The sequence below is a fragment of the Gracilinanus agilis genome, chromosome 1 (genome assembly GCF_016433145.1).
Source record: "Gracilinanus agilis isolate LMUSP501 chromosome 1, AgileGrace, whole genome shotgun sequence".
NCBI lineage: Eukaryota > Metazoa > Chordata > Mammalia > Didelphimorphia > Didelphidae > Gracilinanus > Gracilinanus agilis.
In genome coordinates, this window is record NC_058130.1 from 784254071 (window position 1) to 784274351 (window position 20281).

The 20281-nt window shown below is 54.6% G+C and overlaps 1 protein-coding gene across 3 annotated transcripts in view; it reads left to right on the top strand.

Annotated features, from left to right (window-relative positions):
- Positions 1 to 618: 618 nt before the first annotated feature.
- Positions 619 to 20281, top strand: part of SMPD4 (sphingomyelin phosphodiesterase 4) — a 34277-nt gene continuing 14614 nt past the window's right edge. Inside the window, exons 1-10 of one of the 3 annotated variants that reach the window (XM_044658917.1) lie at positions 634 to 672; positions 2754 to 2840; positions 3609 to 3751; positions 3879 to 3954; positions 4544 to 4654; positions 4763 to 4813; positions 6375 to 6526; positions 8324 to 8456; positions 9565 to 9636; positions 13422 to 13511. In XM_044658917.1, the coding sequence (XP_044514852.1) occupies positions 634 to 672; positions 2754 to 2840; positions 3609 to 3751; positions 3879 to 3954; positions 4544 to 4654; positions 4763 to 4813; positions 6375 to 6526; positions 8324 to 8456; positions 9565 to 9636; positions 13422 to 13511 (954 nt within the window). Of the gene's footprint in view, positions 673 to 2753; positions 2841 to 3608; positions 3752 to 3878; positions 3955 to 4543; positions 4655 to 4762; positions 4814 to 6374; positions 6527 to 8323; positions 8457 to 9564; positions 9637 to 13421; positions 13512 to 20281 lie in introns of all 3 variants that reach the window. The other 2 variants (XM_044658918.1, XM_044658919.1) reach the window with 2 other exon arrangements.

Consider the following 20281-nt stretch of genomic DNA (forward strand, 5'->3'; position numbering starts at 1 on the left):
GGAGGGAAGTTTTATATGAGGAAGAAGGGGCCTGGAAGGAGAGGGAACTGGTGGCAAATGGCCTCTTTTTTTTGGATAAAAGAGGAGACAAGGCTTTCAACTGAAGAGTTATTAGTGGGCAGGTATAGGGTTGGAGCTAGGGGAGGCTCCTGTGTGTTTGCCCTCTCCCTGTGACCTTGACCTCCCACCCCTACTCTCATGATGTAGTTGTGCCTAAAGCTGGGTTTTCATGACTAATGCCATTTGGCAATCAGTCACAATCACATTTATTAAATGTCTGTTATGTGTCAGGCATTGTGCCAGCTTCTGAGGACATAAAGAGAAAAGTAAAGGAGTGACAGCCTTCTAACAGGATTGAGGGGAGAGATAGCTGGCTGGAGCACAGTGGAGACATCAGTTCAGATCCAGCCTCAGGCACTTTCTAGCTAAGTCAGCCCAGCTGTCTGCCTCTGTTTCCTTATCTGTAAAATAGGGATAAAAGGTCTCCTGGTTGTTGGGAGGTTCTGCCGAGTTGAGATTTGCTCTTTCATTGCTTCCTTTTACTATTATCTTCTAATCTCTCCTGCCTCTCTTGATTTCCCACAGTACTCCCCTAAGAAGACAGAAGTTTTAGACTCTCCTCGGGAAGTTGTTATGGCTCTTCCCCACGTGCAGCCACCAAGCTTCTTACTAGTAAGTAAGCCCTTGAGGGAAGGGGTCTTGTAGGTGGTGATGGGACATCACAAAGGACCCCTGAGCTGGGATGACTTGACTGGAGCTGGGGAGCCCCCCTCCAAGACTCCATTGACTCATTTTCAAGATGGGCCCTTGTTGCTCACTTGTAGGATTCTGTGAGGCTCTGTCAAGCCAATGGGTACACATTCTTACAAACTTCCAGCAGCACAATACACGATGCTGAGTAATGTAAGATCCCAGCTTTAGAGTTGGAAGTCACTAATCCCGTTGAACCCTGGACACAGAGGCCACCCAGGTGGAAGAGCCGAAGAGCCAGGCTCTGAACCTGACTCCTCCAGCCCTAGGCCCAGGACTCTTTCTACTACACCACACTTGTCTAACTAGCCATGTGCTCCAAAGTGCACCAGTTCCTTGTGATTCACATCCTCTGGTTTTCTGGTATCCAGGGATTTAGTAGAAGGTAGTGTGGTGGAGCAGAAGGAACCTTTGGGCCAGGAGGCAGCAGATTTGGTCCTGCTACTTATTAGTTATAGTAATCTGGGCCCTCAGTCTCCTCCTGTATAAAATCGGAATTAGCATAGTCCTTGCCCTAGCTCTTCATAGGTCTGGGGAGAGAATCAGCTACAGTATTGGGTTTAAGTTGCTTTCTAGTCCCCAAGCACTCCTGGCCTCTGAGTTTGGTCAAGTGAGAGGGCCTTAGAGATGAAGAGAAAGGGAAGGCCTGGCCTGAGAAGCCAGCCACTTCCTTTTGTTTTCTCAGAAGAGAAAAGGGGAGAGAGATGCTCTGATTCATCCTAGTGCAAAGGTGACCCTGGGATCTTGAGGGCTGCAGCAGTGGGTAGCAGGTTTTACCAAGCTGGTGGGGTTTTGAGCCAGGCCCAGGGACCCCCTGCCTGTTTGCGCTCTGAGCACCTGCCCAGGCTGGCTGCCCCCTAACAAATGTTTGCTTCCAAGGACTGTGTGCTGAGTTAGAGAGAGGCCTTGGTCTACATCAGGGGTGATGGGATGCTTGAAATCTTGAGGGTGTCTTAGGGAGCAGTTTGAACTGCAACAGAGTATGACTTGGAAGAAGGGAAACTGGATTTTGGTGTCACAATGTCTGTGCTGGAGTTGCTAACCCTCTTGGAGGCCTGGTTCCCTCCTGAGTATGTCGACGAAGGGACTGCCTCCACTGACCAGCTCTACCTCCTAGTAATTTGCTGTCCATCCTCCAGGGAGGGGCAGGTAGGAGCCCCAGGACTAGGCTAACAGGACCGTTCTGTCTCCTTCCCCAGCCCTTCCCAGGACATCTCAAAGGATTGAGAAGCCAAGGCTTTTGGGTGGCCCCAGAGAGCAGCCTTCTTGGGCTCTGGGGCCTGAGTATTGTCATCCAGAACATAGGTCTTATTGGATTTGAATTGGAAGGAATGTTGGCATTCATCTAGTCTTCCTGCCTTGTTTTCCTGAGGAGGAGGGCTTGGGGGAGCACTGTCAGAGGGGAAGATTTGACCAGGCTTTCTGACTTGTCCTGAGGGGTTGCCATTCTTTCCATGCTGTCCCATGTTTCCTTCTTGTGAGAATTTGGAAGTTCTGTGGGTACCTTCCTTGCATTTTCTGTGCTGGTCTTAGCACAGGGTCTGTCTGAGTTACTGGGGCAGAAAAAAGTCCTCGGCTCTGGGAGGGCCCTTTCTCATCCAGGCATATCCTAGAGTGAGGGCAAGGAAGGAGCTTGGAGACTGTCAATTCCTGCCTCTTGCTTTATATTATAAAGGAGGAAATTGAGACCAGGGTTACCACCTAGGCTAAGTGCTGTGAGGGCGGGATCTGACCCAGATCCTGTGCACAAAGCCCCCTGCTAGGTTTTGTCTCTGCAGAGAGGTCCTTGGCCAGAAAATGGGAGGCTGAGACAGAGCTTGCCTCCAACTTGCTTGCTCAAGCATCGGCACACATAGGGGATGGGGCGAAGGGCAGATGGCCCCACTCAGTGTCCATTGACCAGATGTTTTGAAAGGCCCCGGGCCTCCCTGGGTACTCATGCCCTTCTGCCCTTCCAACAGAGTTGGTGGGGCCCAGCTCTGACACTGTGGTCTCTTTGCCAGGCGAGTCTGAAAGCGGATTGTGTGAACAAGCCCTTCACCCAGCGCTGCCACGATCTGGTCAAGGTGATCGACGACTTCCCAGCCAAGGTAGCTGCAGACCTGCTTGTGTACATGTGCTCCTGTGTGTGGGTCCTGTGGGTACACATGGGTATGCGTGTGTGCTCTCTGCTCCGAGGGCCTCTTGTTGGAGGAGCCCTCCACATCCCAGGGTTCAGGTCCATGAATTACAGCAGGGATGCTGGCAGCCCGATGTAAGATCTTCGAAGACTCCCTGATGCTTATTTTCCAGACTTGTTAGATTTGCATTAAAAAACAACGCAGCCTCTTGGCATTCCTGTGGTGTGGGGACGCCGTCCCCAGTCAGGGCCGTGATGTCATGGGGGCACAGGCTCCCCTTGGGTCTCCCAGCAGCCCTGGGTACCTGGCCCTGTAGGCTTCCCTGAGGGCTGCCTGGCCCTCCCAGTGGGAGTGGGTACGACCCAGGCTTCCCAGCTTGGAGGCTCACTGTTCACTGGTCCATGCTGTGCGGAATGAGAACACTCAGTAATCCAAGAGGATTTCCCAGGATAGTGGAGGGCTCTAGCCTGGCCACACAAGCTAGAAAAAGACGCACACGGATGCAGGAGAGATCTGTCAAGGCCAAATTCAAAATTAATCCAAAGTGACTGGCCGCCTTGGCTGTTGGAGGGGCTCAAGCCAGAGCTCTGAGCTCAGACCCTTTTGCCTACGGTGGTCCCTGCTGCAAAGTAAGGTTAGGTGAACCCAAGAGTCAATGACACCCCCTCCTCCCCTCGGGCATTTCTGTTTTAAATGCTGCTCCTTCCTCTCAGTGAACTCTTGCCTTTCCCACCTCAGGAGCTGCACTACATTTTCCCATGGCTTGTAGAAAGTATTTTTGGCAGTTTGGATGGCATCCTGGTTGGCTGGAACCTCCGGTGCCTGCAGGGAAGAGTGAACCCCATCGAATACAGTATTGCAATGGAGTTTCTAGACCCCAGGCAAGTGGATTTTCTGCAGCCCCGGCCATGGGTGACCTGATTCGGCCCCACAAGAGCCCAAGGTTCGTCTGGGTCTCCCTCTGGGTCTGGGATCTGCTCATGCTGTTTCCTTTGGTTCCTTATACAGTGGGCCGATGATGAAGCTGGTGTACAAGCTCCAGGCTGAGGACTACAAGTATGATTTTCCTGTGTCCTACCTTCCTGTAAGTACCTGGGCAGTCTCCGTACACACCGTGGTCAGGTGGGCACACGCTTTGAGATGGGGCCCTCTTCTGGCCGGCCTTCCACACCAACACGATGGAGTCACAGTGGAGGCCTGAGAGACTCCCTCATGCTCTGCAATAATCACACTTGGCCAGAATGGGTGGGAGAGGTGCCTGTGTTTGTGGGCGAAGCAGGAGTAAATGGTATGAGTTCAGCTGTGTTACCCCAAGCTATTCCTGTGGCCGTCACGTCTCTCTTTGCTGAAAAGCCTTCAGTGCTTCCTCATTGCCCAGGGAAGGACATCCCCATTCCTTACTCTGGCATTCACGGCCCTTTCAGCCTGACCCCAGCTTCGGTTTGTGAGCATGTCCCACTCTCGTCCTGTTCTCTACAGCTGGAAAATGCCCTTCATCCCCACTGTGCCTGCCTCTCCTGGCACAGCCTTCTACGAGGGAGGCTGTGGATGTGCCCCCTACTGGAGAGGCAGCTCACACAGGGCAGCACAGTCTCGTCAGGCCCTGGGGCTTTGTGTGTGGTGTGGCCAGGGCTTAGGGTGAACTTGGCCTCATTGACCCCCCTCTCTTTCAGGAGCCCGTGAGAGCCTGCATCCAGGAGCGGGTCCTCCCGGAGTGTCCACTGTACCATAACAAGATCCAGTTCCCCCCCGCGGGCGGCCAGGGCCTGCACTTGGCCCTCAGTATCCTTTCCAAGCCTGGGGTGGGGTGGGGGATGGTTGGGCAGGAGGGGGTGCCCACTGGCTTCTCCTGGGGCCTATGTGCGCCTTTGTCCTTGACGCCCACCTCATACCCGTTCGAGTATTACATGTTCTTCTTCGCCCTGAGCCTCATCACGCAGAGGGTATGACCAGCTGGCCCTGAGCGGGGGAGGCAGGGTAGGGGCTGATGAGACCCAAGGAATGGGGGTGCTGGTTAGCCCAAGGGGTGTCAGGGTAGTGTTTCTGAGCATCCTGAGACTGGGCTACTTACTTCTTCAGCCCCAGGGGGGGTCACCCTGCCAGGGCACTGGGGTGAGGGGTGGGGGTAGGTTCTGGGTTCAGGTCTTGCTGAAGCAAGTCACTTCACCCCCGGTGCTCAGCCCTTAGTGATAGACTGCTACAGGGGTAGGAGGCGTGGGTATAGGAGGGGCCTGAGAGCAATCAGGGGGCACAGACAGACTGGCTTGAGGGTCCTCTGGGTCGATGAAGGATGAGTACAGTACAGGCCCTTGGGGGTGGTGGGTGTGTGGTGCCACTGGGGGCTGGGTGCAGAGGACTTGGCTGTACAGAGGCAGGAGGGTGAGGGAAGAGAACAGAGTTTGGCTTTGTTGGGGTTGGGCTGTGGGGGGCTTTGGAGGTAGGTGCTGAGATTGGGGCAGATACAGGCATACACTATGGAGCCAGGAGGGAATGAGGGGCTCTGAAAATTGAGGGCATTCTGAGTGGGGAGGCCGACCATGGCAAAGGCTGGGAGCGGGGAGATGAGGTTAGCTACAAGGAACAACAAGATCAGAACAGGAGCTGGGCCTTTGGGGGCACTCTGTGTCCCAAGGGTGGGAAAGCAGGTTGGGGCTGCCCAAGAGAAGACCCCAGAGGCAGCAGGGAGGGCCATGCTGCGACTTGAGCTTTAGGACCATGGCTTGGGTGGCCAGGCTGGGCAGGTGCGGAGCCTGGGGGTGCTGTAGTGCTGTAGCTAGAGGTTAAGTACAGGGCTTTGGAGGTGGGTAGGAGCCAGGAGAGGAGAAGGGAGGGAGGCAACGGGACTTCCTGATGGGCTGTGACTGGTGCTAGGGAAGAGCCTGTTGGGGCCTCTGGAGCACTCCCTGAGTCCTTAGAGAGCAGCCCCAGAGCCCCAAAAAGGACACAGGGGTGGGGTGGGGTCGCAGTTGCTCTGTAAGGTGACACCCCTGCCCCCTGCTTTCCTCTCTGAGTAATTCATCTCTTCTGGGAGAAGCGGGTCTGGGGAGCCCCTGGTGGTCCTCACACTGGCCCGGGGTGACTCCTTCCCCTCACCCTGAGAGATGAAAAATCAGCCAAGCTGCTGGCTCTGGGGTTGTGTCTGCTCTTCCTCTGGGCATTGGGGTTGGGCCCAAAGGTTGGTGGGGAGAAGGCTAAAGGCCAAGTCTGAAATTGTGGGGGGAAAGACTAAGCATGAACAGCTTTTTGGGGTGTGGGGGTGCTCAGTGGCCATCCCTGACGGCTAGTAGCCCGTCTCATGCAGGAGAGGTCAGACAGGTACCCTTAGGCTTCACTGGACAGACTTGGTCAGAGATGAGAGGAGGGAAGTTGGGGACACATGACCCCCCCCTCACATGGGCCACAGTGGCGAGAGGTGACATTCCTGCCCCATCCCCCAGGCCTCACCCCGCTTCCTGGCCCACTGGCTGGGGCAGGAGCCATAACAAAGGCCCCTTTGTCTTCCAGAGCTTTCCGATGTCAGTTCATGTCCGAACTTCCGACTGTGCCTATTTCATCCTGGTGGACCGCTACCTGACGTGGTTCTTACCCACAGAAGGCAATGTCGTCCCTCCCCCTTCGAGCACCCTGGGGTGCTCCATCCCTTCTCCCACTCCCAGGTGAGGCTCCTGGTGCCAGACATGTCCTGGGGCCCCCCTTTTGGGGCTGAATGTCTGTGCTCTTGTCCCCTGTCCTGGCCTGCAAGACTGTCCACTCTTGGGCATCCTCTGGCCTTTTAGGGGCTCACCGTGGATGGAATGTTCTGATTTCCCACATGCTCTCTGGCTGCCAGGAAGCTCGGCCACAAACCCACAGGAGTCTAGTCGGCCCCAGGGCTGGCTTGGAGACATCCAGGGTCAGCAGCTGCCCGTCTCCTGTGCTCCTGAGGGGTGCAGCGGGGTCAGAGAACACCTCTCTAGTCACCCTCATAAGCCTGCACTAGGCTGGCCTGCCCTGCCTCTGGCAGCACGTGACCCAGGACTCTGCCAGTACCCCAGCCAGCCCCCCACCTCCCAGGCTCTCCCTCATCTCTGGCAGTACCTCCATGGGGTGTCCCCCTGTCCAAGTAGTGCCCACCCTCCCATGCGCATGCACACTAGCCCCCACTGTGGAATGTTAAGTTCCCCAAAGGCAGGAGCTAGTGTTTGGGGGTTTTGGGGAGGAAGTTTCTGCCTGTCCAGGGCCAAGTACCCCCCAGCCCATGGGAGACGCTGCCTCAGGACTGCTCTCCCGCTTGTTAGGGGGGAGTGTCTGAGGTCAGCGATTGAGGGGGGCCGACCCCAAGCGCCCTCAGCTCTTTTGCTCAGAGCCAGCATTCTAGACAGGCAGCAGGATCGCTGCCAGTGGCTTTATCCCAGCTCCGTCCTTCTGGCCCTGCGATCCCCCTTGGAGCTGGGCTATGGGAGATGCCCCGTGTGGCCTGGACATTCCTTTTGTCCAAGGCTGCCTCAGGCCGTTTCTTCTCTGAGGAGGAGGTGCCAGGCTGTTCCTACCCTCCTAGACCCACGTGCCCCACACTTGTATTTCGTGAGTTCTCTGTCGGTCTCTTTGTCCCTCAGTCTGGCTGTTTCTCACAGTTCACATCTGCTGTTAGACCCTCAGACGGCTCCATGCCGTAACCACTCTTCCTCCCACAGTTAAACCTCCCTCCACGGCCATAATTAAGGCCTGCCCCGTGCTGGGAGCTACGATACAAAGTCAGACCCACACACAGCTAAGGCCTGGTTCTCCCCACCCTTCACACTCCAAGGGGGAGGGCCCTGATCCCCACCTGGAAGGAAAAAAAGGTGGGGTCACCCCTGACATCCCACAGAGGGTGTGGGAAAGGGGGAGCCTCGCAGGCTGGGCTGGTGAATCACAGGAGAGAAGGGGAGGGACATTGGAGGCTAGAGAGAGGCCCACTCGTGGGGCTCCGAAGGGTGGTCTGGAGCAGAGGACGGGGCCTGAACTGGGATGTGGGGGATTTGGCTGCCCCCTTGGATGTCTGTGCACACACGTCCCCTTTCTGGCTGGCACATCCGCCTGGGGTAATGCCCGTCCCCCCAGTCTAGGCCCCTCGCTTAGACCTTCATCCCTGGCCATGCGTGTGTCACGTGTCCCACGAGAATGGGGCAGGGCCTAGGGAGGCTGTGGGGAAGAGGGCCAGGCCCCAGGACAGCTCGGACAGCGAGGCGCTGGTTCGTTGACCACACACTGGTCTTCTGACCGAGGCCGAGGCAAGTGCTTGCCCATGTGGCAAGCCAGGGGCTTCTGGTGGGGCCAGAGTGACCAGTCCCTTCTGGCCATCTGGAAAAGGCTGGACCAGAGCAGGGGGCTCCGGAGGGCACCTCGCCCAGTTCCCTTTGTTCTGGGAAGAAGAGGTGGTGCTGGCCCCCGAGCAAGACCGAGCGTCCGCTTCTGTGGGCTTCTGTCCGCAGGACCCCCGCGGTGCCTTTCTCCTCGTACGGGCTGCACCACACGAGCCTGCTGAAGCGGCACATTTCTCACCAGCCCTCGGTGAACGCAGACCCCGCCTCCCAGGAGATCTGGAGGTCGGAAACGTTGCTCCAGGTGAGCCCCAGGCCCGGGGCCGGGAGGGAGCCTGCGGGAGGGGGAGGCAGGGAGAGCTCCGCTCAGGCCCTGGGGAGAGGGGGACATGCGTAAGCACGAGGGGAAGGGGCAGCGGGCGGCTCGGGGTGGAGAGCCAGGCCCAGACACTGCCCAGCTGGGTGACCCTGGCCAAGCCACTTCACCCCCATTGCCTAGCCCAGACCATTCTTCTGCCTTAGAGCCAAGCACAGGATTAATTCAAGGCCAGGGTTTAAAACAAACAGAAAAATCCCAAAGAAAATAGAACTCTGTACGAAAGAGGCTCAGATGGGAAAAAGGGGGTTAGGGAGGGGATCAGGGAAGGCTCATGAAGGCGGTGACATGGAGTTGCGCCTTGAAGGATGAACCAGGCTTCCAAGGGCAGTAACCTCGCTGGCAGGGACCGTCTCGGAGCTGGGAGGGGCCCAGCAGGGCAGGCATCTGGTTGCCACTCGTGTGCCTCCAGAGAGGGGGAGTCCCCTTGGGAAATCCTGCCCTTGGTGGGATAGAAATCTGCCTCTGCTCTGCCCCTGGGGCTTCCTCCCTCTTCTCTTGAAGACTTCTCAGACATTCAAGGACTCCTCCCTCCCCTCTGCGGGGTGCCTCGCCCACGTTCTTGGTCATGCAGGACTCGAGCTGGGGCCGCCTTGGGGTGGCAGTGCCCATCCCTGGGGCATCCTGGAGCCCTTTTGGACCTTCTCATTCTGGGTGGTGCACGGACCCAGTGAAGCCTTCCTTGTAATACTGTTACTTCCTTCAAATGTTGGGAGGCCCATCACGGGTGACAAGCATTCAGCCTATTCTGGGCTCAGTCAGTGCTAGCTCAAGGCAGGGGGCAGGTTGGGGCCCACAGAAGCAGGATTGTCAGTAGCCAAAGTGGAAACATGCCCCACTTCATAAGGTAGTGAGTTCCTCATCTCCAGAGGTGTTGAAGCCGAGGTGATCCCTGAGGTCTGGCAGGGAAGGGCCTGGTGGCCTGGGCCCTCCTTTCCCAGCTCTGATGTTCCCCAATTCTCCGAACGTTGACCCAAGGGAGGAGGAGGCGGGATCTCAGCCTGCAGACTGACCCTGGGCTCTGGCTCCTCCCCAGGTCTTTGTGGAAATGTGGCTTCACCATTATTCCCTGGAGATGTATCAGAAGATGCAGTCCCCTCACGCCAAGGTAAGGCCCCGCGTCTGCCTTCCCTCCATGCCTCGCTTGTCAGTCCTGACCCTGGGCTGCATCGTCAGCCTGTGGGCTCTCATTCTCCAGGGAAGCCGAATGGAAGGGCTGGAAGGGGCCGGCCGGCCTGCAGCCCGAGGTCTCTTAGCTGGGGGACACTGTAGTGGAGCCTTGGAGCTGTCCCCATCGTCAGAGAAGGAGGGTGCCCGAGTTGTGCCACATCCCTTCCCTGCCTCTGGCGCTCAGCCGCCCAGTCCGAGAGCCTGGATGTTCTCCTCGTGGGAAAGCCGAGGCCCTTGGTGATGGGTGGCTGTGGTCGTTCCCAGCGTGGGGCCCTGTCCACAGAGGCATTCTCGTGTGCTCTGCACGTCAGGGATGGCCCAAGAGGCAGGGCGCCCACTTGATGGCTTCCTAAACCCACTTCCTTCTGCCCTACTTCCCAGTGAGGTCTTGCCACCTCCGCAGAATGTTTGGGGCGGCCGGTGTGAACCTGAGAGCTGACCCCTGTGGCCTCTTGGGGTGGTAGAGAAGTACCAATAAATGCTGGCCAGGGCTCCTGTTGTCCCCCCAGATTGTGGGAGAGGGGTGCCTTTCAGCCCCCGCTGCATTCCCCTCACCTTGGGTGCTTAGTCTCTTCTCTCTTCCTGCATGCGGCTTGGCCTTGCAAAAGGAGGATCATGGGGCGCTTCCAGTCTGTCTTCTGTTTGCTCGTTCTGTCTGGACCTCTTTGCAGGGTAGTGTTTCTTTGCTGGATGCACTGGCATAAGGAAGCAGCCTAGAAGTTGTTTGGGGGGCCTGGAGGGCAAGAGAAAACTTTGGGGGACTCCCTGTTTGGAAGATGGCTAAGTAAGGGGACTTTCCCTCTCACTGTGTCCATGGGGCCTCCTGTGGCCCAGAATTTAGAGGCCGGGTTCTTAGAGCCACATGCCTATTCCAGGCCTAGGTAGCAACTAGCCTTTGTGCAGGGAGGCCTCTCTAAGCCTCGGTTTCTCCATCACCAAAGTGGGGACATAGATCCCTGCCTGTTGTGTTGTAGAAGGCCCCCAGTCTCTCCATGGCTACTTCAGGAGAGTCTCGATAAGTTCTCAGGGTTCCTGATCTGAACTGTTAACAGTATGCATATCTGGGGCCTGAGAGTTGGTCTTGCCAGTGCTGATCATGGCAAAGCCAGCTCACTGCCCAGGGGGCCAAGGGCTGCCCAGAGAGGAGTAGGGGGTGTCCTGAGAGTGCTGCCCTACTGTGCTGCTGTGCCCCCCAGCTCCGCCTCGGCTGTGTCCCCCCCACTTCCTGGCCTGAGCAGTCTCTCCACCTTGGAGCTACCTTTCTCCCAGCCCTTCCATAGACAGGGCACCTGAACCCTGTCCCAGCGCACCCATAAGGGAGAGGAGGGCTACGGGGCAGACAGCACGGATGACGGCTGTATCCCACTCTGGAGCCATCGTCTCTTTTGATTCCCCCCCACAACACTGCCTCCTCCCTTAACTACCAGTCGACGAGTCTGAGCACTGTGATTCCTGGGCCTCCCCTGCATCAAATTCCTTCCCATTTCCAAAAGCCCGAGGCCAGTGGAGACTGGGACTTGTCCCAAGTGACTGGCCTCAGCCAGGGTACCCCCTGCAGCCTTGTTCCTGTCCTGGCTTCGCCATTGCTCTGCAGCAAACATTCAAGGAGGAAGCTCTGAGGACTTGCTGCTGCCGCACTGGTGACTAGAGAACGTTGGGAGGACAAGGAAGAGCCTGGAAGTGGAGGCAGGAGGCAGAGAAGAGCAGGATCCTGGCCTGTGTGGGGAGCCCAGCCAGATGCCTGTGTGCCCAGGATGCCAAGAAGCTGCCCATTCCAGCTAGCAGGGACTCCACGCATACCAGGATGCTTTTTGCTGCCCTTCCAGCGATGGAATATTTCAGAGGGAGAAAATGGAGCTGTGACCTTCTCAGGCTGGTCAGGCTCAGGCTGGGCCTGGCCCAAAGCCCTCGCAGGTGCCCCCGGTTGTAAGCTGGAGCTGGAGCCGGGCTCCAGGAGCCAGTGGGTCCTTTAGGGTAGCCAGGGTTATGCCAGCGCTTGAGCTGCCCAGGATTCTTTGTGTTCTCTCTGCTCCTCATCGGGCTTCTCATCTCCCCATTTCCTGCACTGCTGTGGCTCACCTCCTAACTCCTTCCTGCTTCACTAATGGATGCGCCCTTAGAGGGTGGCAGGCAGCTCTTCCCAGCTCCAGTGGGCCGGCCTGCCGGAACAGCTTCCGAGTTAATCTGTGCCTTGTCCAGATTCTCCCGGGACCTGCATTCAGGAGACTCTCATTTATCCAGATGAGTTGGGGTTGGTTGAATGAGAACACCCATGTACCGAGACAGAAAGCAGGCAATGGGGGCCGAGCCCAGGCCACTGGGGGCCTCTCGGAGCCTCTGCTTCCTTTCCTGGGATAGATGAGCCATGCTGGTGTTTCGAAGCTCTTCCCTTCTGTCTTAGAATCAGTACTGTGGATGGGTCCAAGGCAGAAGAGCGGTCAGGGCCAGACATTGGGCATTTAATGAGTTTCTCAGGGTCACCCAGCTAGGATGTGTCTGAGGCCTGATTGGAACCCAGGACCTCCTGTCTCTATCCACTGAGCCACTTAGCTGCTCCTGCCAGGCAGTGTGACATATTCATTTACAGATCACTGCTCTTGATCAACCGTAGCTGATAGGAGGGGATGTTTCTCATCCATAGTTCTGGGGCTGACTCCTTGCCCCTAGGGCAATGAATGCCCTTTGGACACTGGCCACCGCTCCTCTCTGAGCCCCAACACCTTTTGAGCTAGCTGATTGGCCATCCCGATTCCAGGAAGCTAGAATTTAATGAAGTCCCTGAGCGCTGCTCAGAACCATTTACTTCTCTCAGGACCTCCAGGCTGCCCATGTGTGTAGTGACCTGGGAGGTAGAGAGGGCTTGTGAAAGAAATCCTCGTTGCCCCGGTTTTCTGGTGTTTGGAATTCTGAATAAATTAGAGTCTCCTGTCCCACATTCCATAGCCAGCCATTGGGATTTTGTAGAAGGCTGCTCCCTGCACCTGCTTCAAAGGCTTCCCCCAGAGGTACAGGGCCCAAGAAGGGCAGGGATGGGCTCCTTCCCCCATCAGTGCCCCATCACTCAGGAGCTAGCCTTTGCAGAGCTTAGGCCCCCTCCTGTCCCTAGGAGGCCAGGATGCTTGGGCAGAGTCAAAGGCCCAGTGCCCAGGCCGGCTCTGGAACTTGTGCCCTCCCCACCCGTGCAGTTGGCAGGCTTATAGAGGGGCCAGGTCACCTGGGTGGGCAGAGAACCGAGGGCAGGGCCTGGGTGGGCAGAGACCGAGCATCGGCAAGCAAGGGCTCCCGTTTTGCTGGAAGGAGGGCTCTGTGGCTGGATTGGCACTGACTGCATTTGTTTTTGTTTTTGTTGTCTTTTTTCCTTTTCTTGGGCTCGTTCTTACTTTTTCTCTTTCTCTCCCCCTGCTCCTTAACCCTGTTTTCTTTCCCCATCCTTGGCCTCATTTCTTCTCTTCTTCCTCCCTTTGTTTCTCCCTTGCTCTCCTCTTGTTCCCCATGCCCCACCTCTTGCCCTTCTCTCTCCCATCTCACTCCCTCCTCTCTCCCCCTTCTCCCTCTTCTCTCCTCTTCCTCACCCCTTCTCTCTCCCTCTACTCTCCCCCTTTTCCCTCTTCCTTCTCTTTTCTTTCTCCCTTCTCTCCTCCTCCTCTCCCACTTCTTTCCCTCTCCCCTGTCTCTCTCTCCTTTTCCCCCTCTGTTCTCTCTTCTTGTTTTGTTGTCTCTTAGCTGGAGGTTCTTCACTACCGACTCAGTGTCTCCAGTAGCCTCCACAGTTCTCCTGCCCAACCCAGCTACCAGGCCCTCCACGCATATCAAGTACACCATCTTTTTGTTTGGTTTTCTTTTTTTATTCTTGTTGGCAATCTAGAGTATGCGTGTGTGCGTGCATGTGTGTGTGCGTGTGTGGCACGTGTGGCACCACGGGATGCCCCGGGGGTACCTGGGGGTCTTCAGGGGGTCTGAGGAAGCCGGTCGGAGCAGCCCAGAACGCAGCCCTGGCTAGGCTCGGAGCTTTGCTAGACAGTGTAGGGAGGTGTGTGCGCGTGTGTGTGACACACACCCTGGTCGCTTCCTCCGGTTGGTGGTCACTCGCTCCTCTTAGGGAAATGGGACCAAAGGGCGGCCCGGCCCGTTCCCCCTTCTCGGGCCTGGGAGGGCAGATTCCACGGCGCATGCCCGAGAAAGGAGAGGTGCCGGCACGCTGGCCGCTGCCATGTTCCCCTTCCTGCTGGCGGCTGCACGGTTCGATGGTTCAGAGCAGCCAGGCCACTCGGGTGTGGGACGCTGGCCCCGAGCTGTTCATTCGGTCTTACCAAGAGGCCTTGGCAGTTGTCTGGCGCTTCGAGGTTTGCACACACTTTGGGCACTTTTGAGTCTCACAATAGCCCTGTTGTGGTTGGCCCCATCTTATATAAGAGGAAATGATGGCTCAGAAAGGAAGGTACTAAGTGACCACGTCCGTTGGTGGTGGAATTTGCACCCAGGTCCTTCTGGCTCCAAAGCCTGCATTCTCCTTGCTGTGGCTGCGACAGTTCTCTCAGTATTGGAGGGAAGGCGGCCTGTTAGACCTGGGAGGGCATCTACTCCAGGAGTATTAAACATGCCGCCCTGGCCAGACCAGATCGAAAAGGAATTGGAAGGGCAGAGAGGTGGCTGAGTGGATAAGGAGTCAGACCTGGATGGGGGAGGTCCTGGGTTCAAATCTGACCTCAGACACCTCTGGCTACGTGACCCTGGACAAGTCCCTTAGCCCCCATTGCCTAGCCCTCTGCACTCCTCTGCCTTGGAGCCAATACACAGTATTGATTCTAAGGCGAAAGGTAAAAGCTTAAGAGAAGAAAGAAATGAAAACCAGAGTAGACCACGGGCCACGGGAACGTGCTTCTCCAGGGCTGTGTGCGGCCCGTTTCTGTCTGACCCGACGTCCTGATTTACACATAGGAAGTGAGGAACTCAGAAAAGGGAAGGGATTTCCTCTCAGCAAGTGAGCCAAGTAGTAGCCGCAGAGGCTTCTCCCTCTCCTGGCCCAGGTCTTTGCCTCGCCTCCCCCTGCTTCCCTCCTCGGTGCCGCTGTCCAGAGGGGACCCTCCCCCAGAGGGGACCCTCATCACTTCCCCTGGCTGCAGGGAGCAGGTTCCAGGTGCCAGAGATGGCCTCGTCTACGCACACGCTTATATTTCCCCTTTGGTAGGAGGAACACCGAGGAGAGGCAAGGCTCAGCCCCAGGCCTTGGGAGAGAGGGGGGGAGTCTTGTGAGGAGGCCGAGGAATCGGTTCAGAGATACCTCCTAGGTGCTGGCAGAGGGCTGACTGAGCATTTCCCACTCGGGGAGAGGGGAGAAAGGGCAGGGATGGAGTGTCTCCGTTGGCTGCAGTGTGGCCAGGCAGTGTGAGTCACTGTGGGAAGGGAGGTCGGGGCCAGGCTGGCCTTCCGTGGTCCATCCTGGAGGTAGGAGGGAGCCTCTGGATTTGGTTGAGCTGGGCAGTGACATGGTCAGGCCTGGCTAGCCCTGGAGGGGTTGGTGGGGTGGCATGGGGTAGGAATCGGAGAGAGGAGAGCTTTGGTCCTATGCAGTCGTGGCCCGAGTGATGGGGGAAGAAGGCCGGGGCCAAGGCCGGTAGGATATTCGGGGGTGGGTGGGGGCACATGAAAGTGGTCACTGAGTTCCCCCAGAAAGAAGGGCCAGGACAGGCCCCTGCCCAGGACACCTGAGGGTGGGAGACCCTAGCAAAGTCCCTTAAAGAAGGGGCAGGGACAGGAGTCAGACTGCAGTGGGCTGAGCAGCGTTCTTCTGAGAAGGGGGAAAGGAAGGCGCCCGGGGCTCAGTTTACATCCGTCCTCGGCAGAGGGATCAGAGACTCGGGATGTGCTTAGAAGAGGTGGCGGGATCCATTAGAGCTCCCTCCGTTAGATCAGGGAGACGCCACCCGCCTCACACGTGCCGATCATTCCCTTCGTGCCTGTCGGGGTGTCGGGGTCTGCAGAGCCTGGTGGCACAAGATGGAAAGGGGCAGATAGGCTCCTAGTCCGCCGCCCTCCTGGAGTCAGAGCTGGCTGTGGCATTGCCCGAGCAGAGAGGCTCTTCTTCATGTGGGCTTCTGGTAGCTGGGGTGCCGCAGCCCCCTTTGTCAGGACACTAGCGGGTTTACCAAGGGGACCAAATAGGTTACAATTCCATTATCAGAACATCGAGAGGTTCGTGCCCAGATCTGGAGGCTCAGAACTTCTGACCTCTCCTGGCAGCCTCTGCCTCCTCTGGGCAGGGAGCTCAGGAAAGGCTCTCGGTCAGTCAGTGAACCCTTCCTAAGTTCTCCATCGGGCATTTCACCCTGGCAGGCGATGGCGGGGGCTTCTGAGAGCTAGATCCGTCTGTCCTCCCCGTTTTAGAGCCTGTGTTTGGAAGCCACACCAACGGTGGCGTAGCTCAGGTGTCCCCCAGCTTTGTCACGGATGCCAAAGGAGCTGTAGCCTCGGGAGGGGCCTGGCTGCTCCAGAGCTGGCTTCTGATATATGCGAGATTCTCTGTCTTTTGGGGGTTCCTGGGGGGTGGAGCTGGTGGTGGTGTCATCTGTCATTTCTGAGCCCTGGATCCACCCTTTGAAGTTTTGGGGTACAGTTACTTGTTGGCAAAAACAAGTTTGCATTGAATGTTCTCGAATTTACTCCAGAGGAGCTAATGGGAAGGGCACAGAGAGTGCTGTGTTGTGGTGTCGCCCCTTTTAGCTGGGGGGCCGAGGATTGGGGAGAGTGGGAAAGCTCCACTGCTTTTAGGGGTGAATGTGAAAGGCAGCAGGACCGTGAGCAGTTACAGGGGGACGGTGGCCTTGGGCTACCTGTTCCTTCACCTCAGGGATTCTTCCTGTGAAGTGCTAGCGGCGTGCGATGCAAAGACCCCCACGAGGGCCTCTACGGGCAGCGCAGCGAAGTACAGACGGGTCTCTGTGCGGGTGCTTGACCAGCACTGGGCACGGATTCTGCCGCCTCTGCCGTCTAAGCCCCTCCGACATCCCAGCATTGAGCCCGGGGCCAGGGAGGCAAATGGTCCCTGTTCTCGAGGCACTCAGTGGAGCTGTGTGCGAGGTTGTGTATAGACACGAGACACATCCGAGGGAGAACTCTGGGAGGAGCGGCCATTCCCAGAGCTGACTGTGAGGAGAGCCCGGACAGGAAAGGCAGCTGGTGCCAGGACCCGGCCACGGGAGAGCCAGGAAACCCCGTTAGCTGGACCTGAGCACACGTGGTGCTGACAGCACGTCCCTGACCGTGGAGAAGCGCGCGCTTTTGTTTTTCATCTAAGATGGTGGCGAGATGGATTAAAGCCTGTTGGCCAGGCAAGTTTCAGGCGGTGAATGCCAAGCATGGCGCTGGGTGCCCAGACCCTCTGCGGAAGGGAGGAGAGAGGGAGGTGGCTGCGTCCCGTGGGTGGGTCATTATCCTAGTGATGATGGTTCTCATTCCAATTATGTTACAATGCCAGTGACAGGACTGCCTGGCCCTGTTCTAGGGTGAACCTCACAGCAGCTCTGCGGGCTGGGCACAGAGAAGAGAGATGTTAGCTCCGTTTTACAGATGGGAAAACAGGCTGACGTGTGAACTTGCCTACCCACGAGGGAATGGCTTTGTAGGGCGTGAAACCAAAATGGTAGCTAAAAACAAACCAGATCCAACTCTAAGTAAAAAGACCTTCTGGGGTCCTCCAGAGCCCAGGCAGGTGCCCCCTCCCAAGCGCAGCCGGCAGGTCGGGCTCAGCTGTGGGCAGCCTGGGCACCTCTGCCTTTTGAGAAGACTGCTGACAAGGGGAACGTGAAGAAGAGAGTCTCTTGCAAGGGTCAGTCCTTCCTGCAGTGCTGTCCCAGGTGAGAGTGGGCACTCTGGCCTGGCATGCCACAGGCAGTCCTCGAAGGGCCTTATGGAGAGACTGGCTTCAGAGCTGCCAAACAAGGTTTAACTTTCTGACCGCTGGCAGCTTGAATGAAACTTAAAAAACTTTCTGTCTTAATTTTTCAAAACACCCTCTCCTTCTATCTTAGGATTGGTTCCAAGGCAGAAGAGCAGTAAGGGCCAGGTCGGTGATGGGCAACCTTTTGAACTTGGCGTGTCAAAATTCACCAAAAAACCGGGCATCACTCGGGTGGTGTGTCACTTCAAGAGAAAAAAAAACATAATTTTGCAATACTTATAGTTTAAATAACAAAAATGTATAATTGTAATATATAACTATTTAATGAACCCAAATAGGTAAATTAATATAGGTAGAATTGTCATCTATAGTGCACAGAGTGTCTACACTACACTACAGCAAAAGATTCATCCTCGGCATGCGGCCCCAGACTTCTCTGTCTGCAGTCATGTGTCATCGAAAATGGCTACCACTGACATGCGTGTCACAGGTTTGCCATCACTGGGCTAGGTAATGGGGGTGACGTGACTTGGCCAGGGCCACCCAGCTAGGAAATGGCTGAAGCCAGTTTTGAATCCAGGACTCCCATCTCTAGGCCTGGCTCTCCATCCACTAAGCCATCTAGACGCCCTCTTAGTAACAACTCTTTATTTTTTGTTAGCGAGTAATCTTATAAAACCCAAACCCCCAAATAAACAAGTGAAAAGTCAAAACACTTTCTTCTGCATTCCTACTCCCGCATTTCTTTCTCTGGAGGTGGAGAGCATTCTTTGTCCTAAGTCCCTCAGAATTGTCCTGGATCTTTGTATTGCTGAGAGTAGCCAAGTCAACTTTGATTTCCAAGTTGATCGTCCCACAATATTTCAGTTACTGTATACAGCGTTTTCCTGGTTCTGCTTATTTCACTCCGCATCAGTTCATGCAGGTCTTTCTAGCTCTTTCTGAAATTATCCTGATCATTGTGTCTTATATAGCACAAATAGTATTCATCACCATCACATACCACAATTTGTTCAGTTCGTTCAGGCATTCCCCAAAGGAGGGACATCCCTTTAGTTTCCCTTTTTTTTTCTATCTCTTTGAGGTACAAACCTAGTAGTGGTATTGCTGGATCAAAAGACATGCAATATTTTAGTCCTTTGGGCATAATTCTGAATTGCCTTCCAGAATGATGGGATCAATTCAAACATTCCAACAGCAATGCATTAGTGTCCTTGTTTTGCCACATCCCCTCCAACATTTATTGTTTTCCTTTACTAGCATATTGGCCAATCTGCTAGGTGAGGAGGTACCTCGGAGTTGTTTTGATTTGCATTTCTCTACTCAGGGAGGGATTTAGAACATTTTTTCATGTGATTGTTGATAGCTTTGATTTCTTCATCTGAAAACTGCCTTTTCATATCCTTTGATCATTTGTCAATTGGAGATTGACTTGGATTCTTAAATTTGACTTAGTTCTTTATATATTTGAGAAATTAGATCTTCATCCATGAAATCTGTTATAAAATTTTTTCCCAGATTGTTGTTTTCCTTCTAATCTTGGTTACATTGGTTTTGTTTGGATGAAAACTTTTAAATTTAATATAATCAAAATTACTCATTTTATATCTTGAATTGCTCTTTATCTCCTATTTGGTTATAAATTCTTCCCTTCTCCATAAATCTGACAGGTAAACTGTTCTGTGCTTCCTAATTTATTTATAATATCACTCTTTATGTCTAAATCATATACCCATTTTGATTGTATCTTGGTATGAGGTGTGAGACAATAATCTAAACCTAATTTTTGTCATACTGTTTTCTACTTTTCCCAGCAGTTTTTGTCAAATAGCTAGTTCTTGTCCCAAAAGCTGGGATCTTTGGGTTTTTTGAACACTACCTTGCTGAGGTCATTTATCCCTAGTCTATTCCATTAATCACCCTTCTATCTCTTAGCCAGTACCATATTGTTTTGATGATCAGATCACTGCTTTATAGTACAGTTTAAGATCTGGTACTGCTAGATTCCCATCCTTCACATTTTTTCATTAGTTCCCTTGATATTTTTGATCTTTTGTTCTTTCAGTTGAACTTTATTATTTTTTCTAGTTCTCTAAAGTAGTTTTTTGGTAGTTTGGTATGGTACTGAACAATAAATTAGTTTAGGTACAATTGTCACTTTTATTATATCAGCTTATCCTACCCATGAACAATGAATGTTTTTCCAATTGTTTAGATCTGGTTTTATTTGTGTGAAAAGTGTTTTGTAGTTGTGTTCATATAATTCCTGTGTTTGTCTTGGCAGATAAATTCCCAAATATTTTATATTATCTAGAGCAGTGATGGGCAAACTTTTTAAAGAGGGAGCCAAAAGAAAGGAAATGCTCATCTGTCAGTTTGTTTCTAAGGCAACTCTTTTGAAGCTTCATTGTATTGTATCCTCCTCATTGTATTCGTAAGATTAGGTAAAAAAGTCCAGCCTCTGGGATAGAACATTTTAGGGGGTCACATCTGGCCCGTGGGCTGTAGTTTGCCCATTACTGATCTAGAGTAATTTTAAGTGGAGTTTATCTTTTTAATTCCTACTGCTGAATTTTTTTGGAAATATATAGAAATGCTGATGATTTTGTATCCTGCAACTCTGCTAGTTATTAATTATTTCCACCAGCTTTTTAATTGATTTTCTCAGATTTTCTAGGTATACCAT